This window comes from Primulina eburnea, chromosome 10, assembly GCF_022965805.1.
Source record: "Primulina eburnea isolate SZY01 chromosome 10, ASM2296580v1, whole genome shotgun sequence".
In the NCBI taxonomy this organism is placed as follows: Eukaryota; Viridiplantae; Streptophyta; class Magnoliopsida; order Lamiales; family Gesneriaceae; genus Primulina; species Primulina eburnea.
Window position 1 is genome coordinate 17081928 of NC_133110.1, and position 6528 is coordinate 17088455.

Below are 6528 nucleotides of genomic sequence, written 5' to 3' on the forward strand. Positions count from 1 at the left end.
TACAAGCACGATTTCAAAAACTTACAATCCAGTTCTTCACTCAAGGACGAAGCACATTGATGTCAGGCATCACTTCATCGGAGATCGTGCCCTGAAAAAAGCTATCAGACTGGAATATGTGTCAACTGAACAACAAGCTGCTGACATATTCACCAAACCATTGCCAGAGACTAAGTTTTCTCACTTTCACAATATACTTGGTTTAATTGATTTATCTCAATTATATCATTTTTATTGATGCTTTGTCAATTGCTGTTCATTCAGTTTGTCATTTATTATTATTTTAACTATTTGTCAACTGATGTCAGTTGGACATTTATCAGTTATTGTATTCAGTTCGTTAACTATTTATCAACTGATGAAAGTTAAGTTTTGTAGAAAGTAAAGAGGCAACCAAAATAATACAAAACAATATTTCATTGAGAAAAGAGTCGAAAGCATGTTACAAGACACAATTCAGTGTCTACAGAATCTTGCCACTCAGTAATCCAATTATTCAATTAATGGATTCGAATCCTTTTGAAGAATTCTGCTTTGGTGATCTTCTGTAGCTGATGCCATTCTTTACACAGCATCACATGTAGTAGAACTTGATCAAAAGCAAGATCGATAATATGATCGACGACAAACTGCTGTTTGTACTTTCTTGTTGTTGCTCTCTGTGCAGCAGTAGGCGTCAAAAAAGTTACGATGCATGTTCTGAAGATCAAGCACTTTAAACCATGAAGACATGACCTTCATCCAGACGTATTTTTCGATGGTTTCATCAGATTTTCCAAATGAGGAAAACGAGCAAACAAAATAGAACAAGCTATCAGTTGCTGTTCAGAATTTGACAACATCAAGATGAAGGCTGGAGAATCCATGCACGAATACGATGAGAGGATCAGTGGTATTATCAATGAGCTGAATGCACTTGGAAAAGTTTATTCGAATAAAAAAAATGGCACTGAAGGTGGTCAGAGCTATTCTAAAAGAATGGGATGTCAAGACCATGGTAATGAGAGAGTCAAAGGATCTTAACAAGGTCGAACTTCATGACTTGTTTGCTGATCTAAAGGCTTCCAAGTTTGAACTACAAGCCAGAGAAGGAGAACTTTCTACACCAGCTGCCACAATTTCTTATTACAAGAGCTTTCAATATTTTACATGTATTCATCTTATGCATTGTGCCCACCATCTTCCAGTCTTGATCTCCCGCTATTTCTAATAATTACATTTGAAAAATCGTGGCAAATAAATGATACATCTCATGGGCGTGAGAACGATCCACAAATCATGCCCACTTTAATAATATCTAACATTAACGAAATGAATAAAATAGTAAAATTTCATAACATACACATATGACATGGGTCAATGTTTTCAATCATCCTTCATGCATTTAATATCATATATTAATATCAATTAATTAAACAAGTTTAATTAATTGATTAAATCAAGCATCTAGTAATTTTATTACTAACCACCACAATTATTAAAAAAGTTAATAAATTAAATAAACACATTTTATTTTATTTCCACTTTATTGAATAATGATATATTTATTATAAAGCCCATTTTAACCTTAACATAAAAAATTAAAATCATATTCTAATTATTATTTTTAAAGAAATTTATTAATTTACCAAAATTTGATTTTAAGAAAAATTTAACAAATTTTCCTAAAATGTCAATTTTATCCAAAATTTTACAAAATCAAAAAGCGCACTCTAGGCTCGAAAAATTCAAGCCCATGACTCAGCATGGTGCTTAAGATGTTCCCAGGCACCCGTCCCCAGCCCGGTCTGATCGGGCACTGGTGGGCATGGCAGCGCGGTGCGACATGAGTGCGCCCGAAAAAGTTCCGGGTAGTTCAGATTTTTTTTCTTGATTAAAATCAAAATTTTAATGGTACATGCGCGCGCCCGGAACAGTTACGGGTAGTTCAATTCCAGATTAAAATCAAAATACAGAGAACCTCGCTCTGATACCGCCGCTAGGAATAAATTTTCTCATGTCCAAAACACAGCGAAAGTTTTAAAATTTTTAGTTTGACATTCAAATATCGTCTTTGGGCACTCGTATGATTCAAACAGAATTGAGAATTCATAAGGGGTTTTTGAATATACCTTTAGTGAATTAATCACTTCTCACCAACTATTCCAGATTGGCAGAAACAGCACTTGTAGTATTCCCATAGAACGATCTCCTAAAAATCTTCCTTTTCCAATCAAGTCTATGACTGGAATATTTGTTCTTCCTCTAAATTGTACTAGAGCTTTTTGAGAAATTTTTGTCGTTTGAGATCAAAAGAAGGTTAACGGCTCAAACCCTTATTTTTTTGTTGGCCGAAAATTGGAGAGCTTGAGAAGAGATATTTTTCGAAAATTATGGAATAATGGAGGCTAGCGTTTTTGCCCTCCTTACTAAATATTGAATTCTCAACCTAATTTCCTTAATTATAGGCTTAGAATTCCTTAATTACCATTAATGGGCTTATTTAATTAATTTGAGCCCAACTAGTTTAATTAATTAATATATTAAAGTCCATTAAGAACTTTAATTATTTAGCAAATTGGATATGTACTTCTACAAGCCTATTAGATATACTTCCCACTACATTTATTTTATTCTTTAACACCTCAACATTTTATTTTCATATTTTAAACTCTCAATTTTCATAAATTCAACTTCTTGAATTTATTCTTTCTAAATTTTAATTGTCATAAATTCAACTCCTTAAATTTACTATATCATAATTTTATATAAATTCAACTCTTTGAATTTATTATCTCAACGAGAACAAATGATCTAGTGCTTGTGTGACCCTCAATGGTATAGGGATATAGCTAAACTCTTTGTGATTCAGTAAATTTTCTTTTATTCGGGCTTATCCTAATTTGCCTCATTTTATGCACCAAAATTTGAACATGAGAATGTCAGAAATCATCTAGTAGGATCACCCATGATTCCCTAGGTATAACTGATAGTACTTGCAAGAATCAATCGGTTATGATTAACGTACAGTACGGTCTATTCATATCATAATCTGCAACAATTGGTTTATCGAGGGTTGCATATTGGATTCAGTAGCTATGTGATACATTCATGAAATATTCATTGTAAAGTCCCAAAAATTTGAAGTTCCACGTGAACCATATGGGTGCAAGTTATCAAATTTCGTATGTATTTTAATTAATTTATTTCAATTGCATTAAATGCATGTTTAAGTCATGATTTCATGATTATTTGAATATATTATTAGAATGCATAAAACTGTGTTGTAAAAGTTATTCGAGACGCAATCGAGAAACGGAGACCCGTGCCATAAAAGAAAAATACTTTTATTAAATGATTATTTTTAATTAATTAATTAATATATGATTTAATTTAATTAATATTTTCGAAAATGTGGTATTTTGAGGTGTTTTTACGAGTCCTAGGGTTTTTCCATCAGCTCACACACACCCCCACATTGTTTTGAAGGTAATTCATGTAAAGATTGAGGAAAAATTCAGCAAGGTCCTCTCCGTCACGAAGGTAATTCATGTAAAGATTGAGGAAAAATTCACAAGGTCCTCTCCGTCGACGTTCTTCCCATCTCAATTCGTTTTTCATGCGTAAAATACGCAAAGACACACATTAATCTTTCTTCACTTATCTTTCACACCATATTATATGTTTTGATACATGAATGCATGAAAAATATGATACGCTGTATATTTTCGTTTTCATGGCATAACATGAACAAAACTAGAATTTTCATCCTTTAAAACTCTTGTTTATGATGCACAAAGAGCCTGCCATGTTAGGGCTATGGGAAAGGATGGTTTTCAACATGTTTAAGGGTCCTTAGTTTCATGTTAGGGATGTACAGGTAGGGAAAAATATTGAATGAAAATTGGGATCAAAGGGGGCTAGGGTTTGCGTTTTTGGTCCTAGGAAGAAGAAAGTTGTTAGCTGCTATAGGGACGTGATAATGGGTTCTATTGGGGCCTAGTCATGGTCCTAGGTGGCTCAAGGGAAGGCTAGGGCGATGCCAAGGGTGGTAACAGGAAGCTAGGGTCGCTCGAGTCCAAGGATGGCACGGGTTTTACGGATGTGCTTGCATGGGCTGTAGAGCTGGTCTAGGAAAAAAACGTTTATGATAACATGAAAAAGATTTAAAGCTTATGCATATTCATGAAAAGATATTTTTAGTAACAATATTTTATTGATATAAGTGATTGTATATGTACTACTTGTTATCATGATTAAGGTTTGCTCAGTCATTAGACTCACGATGTGTGATCGATGCAGGTGAGTATGATTTTGATGGAGGACTTGATGGTTGAACTAGCTGGGCTGATGGTGCATATAACACGAGGAACTTTGCTAGTTTTCCGCATTATGTTATGGTTTAAGAGTACTTTAAAGATTTGATGACTTTTATTTTTTTGAGTGGTTTTGAGAGATTTAAAGAGTTTATGCTTTATTTTGAAAAATTCTAAGTTTAGGTTTGGTTGACGTTTACGATTTTATGTTTTAAATGCTTTATTTGGGATTTTAAATAATAGGTTGGTTGGTTTATTTTAAATGATGCAAAGGTATTTTAAAAATATATATGTATATATGTATATATATTAGGCCGAAAAGCGTAAGAGGAAAAAATATTCTATTACATTTTAAAGAAAAATGAGTAGCGAACGTTTCATTTATAGTGTCATCGCATGCACAACTAGATAACTCTTGTTCCTAATGTACATCTTACACTCTAGCTAGAGATTTCAATAATAACTATTTCGTTAGATCACACAGGATATCCACACTCGTAGGTGAGCGATGAATTTCCAAATACAATGTACTGGCTCCTACACATGTCGCAATTGCACCCAACCTCGCCACCTGGTAACTCTCGCGGATTCGGTAAATGAGTTGAAACACAATCCTAGTATGTTGACCCTCAGTGTTGTCCCGGGTCATAAGGACTAATGATGTACAGTCATTGAAACGTCAACTACTTAAAATACTTCTAGAATATTTTTTTTGTAAACTAATTTTTGAAAATACATTTAAATGCATGCATGCAATAACAACAGTCAGTGTTGTATCGAAGGTCTTTTGCAGGGATGCTTCTTCGATGCTTGAGTTATCATGAAGCTGATTATGTGCTCCGAGAAGTTCATGAGGGATGTTGTGGAAAGCATTTGGGGGCTTATGCATTGGCAAGGAAGGTGATGCTCGTCGGTTATTGTTGGCCCTTAGTGATGCATGCTGCCCAAGAGTTCGTGATGTCCTGTGATAGTTGTCAACATCATGCCCCGTTGCATCACCGGCCGGCTGCGCTAATGAAGACTATCACAGCCGCCTGTCCTTGGGGAATTGACATTGTGAGGTCTTTCCCTATAGCTCCCGCTCAGAAGAACTTTATATCGGTAGCAGTAGACTATTTTTCGAAATGGGTTGAAGCAGAGCCTTTGGCTAGAGTCATTGAGAATGACGTCCTGAAGTTCTTCTGGAAAAATATAGTGTGCAGATACGGGGTGCCTAGGAGACTGATATCCTATAATGGAAGACAGTTCCAAGGAGCTAAGATCCAAGCCTGGTGTAAAGAGATGAATATCCAACAAGTCTTTACCTCTATAGTTTACCCGCAGAGTAATGGACATGTGGAGGTGACTAATCGGACGCCGGTACAAGGTTTAAAAGTTCGACTTGTCAAGGCTAAGGGCAATTGAGTGGATGAACTACCAAGTGTTTTATGGGCTTATCGAACCACTCCGAGAGAAAGAACCAAATAAACTCATTTCATTTTAGTCTATGGTAATGAGGCGGTGCTCCCGGCTGAGATTGGATTGGAACGGTGAGGGTGATGTTTTATGATGAAGATAATTAAATGAGACGGGCCACTGACCTTGATATGTTGGAAGAGAAGAGAGAGGCCACAAGCATTCGCATGGAAGCTTATAAGAATCGCATTGCACAGTCTTATAATCGGAGGGTCATTCAGAGAAACTTCTAGGTAGGCGAATTGGTCCTATGGAAGGTACATGAAGAGCAGAGACGAAAGTTATTCCCAAAGTGGGAGGGTCCCTTCAAAGTGATCGAAAAGCTTAATTCTGGAGCCTACTACTTGGATAATGCGCAAGGCAAGGCTTTGAAGAGGCTCTGGAATGTTTACCACCTTAGGAAATATCATTCTTGATTTTTTCATTGATGTATTTCATATTTGAATTTTCCCATTTAATTAGTTGGAATCAATAAAATCAAGTTCTTCTTTTCAGTTCATGTATGTTGTATTATGAAAGTGAGAAAAACTGTGTTTTCCTGCTAAGACATCGCATAACAAAGGAGCAGAGTTGGGGAGGAGAAAAATTGAATTTTTCTACTAAGGCATCGCCTAGTAGAAGAGTAGATTGAAGGAAAAAAATTAAATTTTCCTGCTTAGGCATCGCTTAGCAGAGGAGCATATTTGTAAAGGAGAAAAATTTAATTTTTCCTCGCCTTGTAGAGGAGCAGAATGGAGGAGAAAAATTAAAATTTTCCTACTGTGGCATCTCTTAGTAG

At 35.4% G+C, this 6528-nt stretch overlaps 1 protein-coding gene across 1 annotated transcript; it reads left to right on the forward strand.

The window, feature by feature from the left end:
- The first annotated feature begins 5090 nt into the window (after positions 1-5090).
- On the forward strand, positions 5091-5699 carry LOC140842950 (uncharacterized). The gene has a single exon (XM_073211155.1). The coding sequence runs from the start codon at positions 5091-5093 to the stop codon at positions 5697-5699; it is 609 nt and encodes a 202-aa protein (XP_073067256.1).
- The last annotated feature ends 829 nt before the right edge of the window (positions 5700-6528 follow it).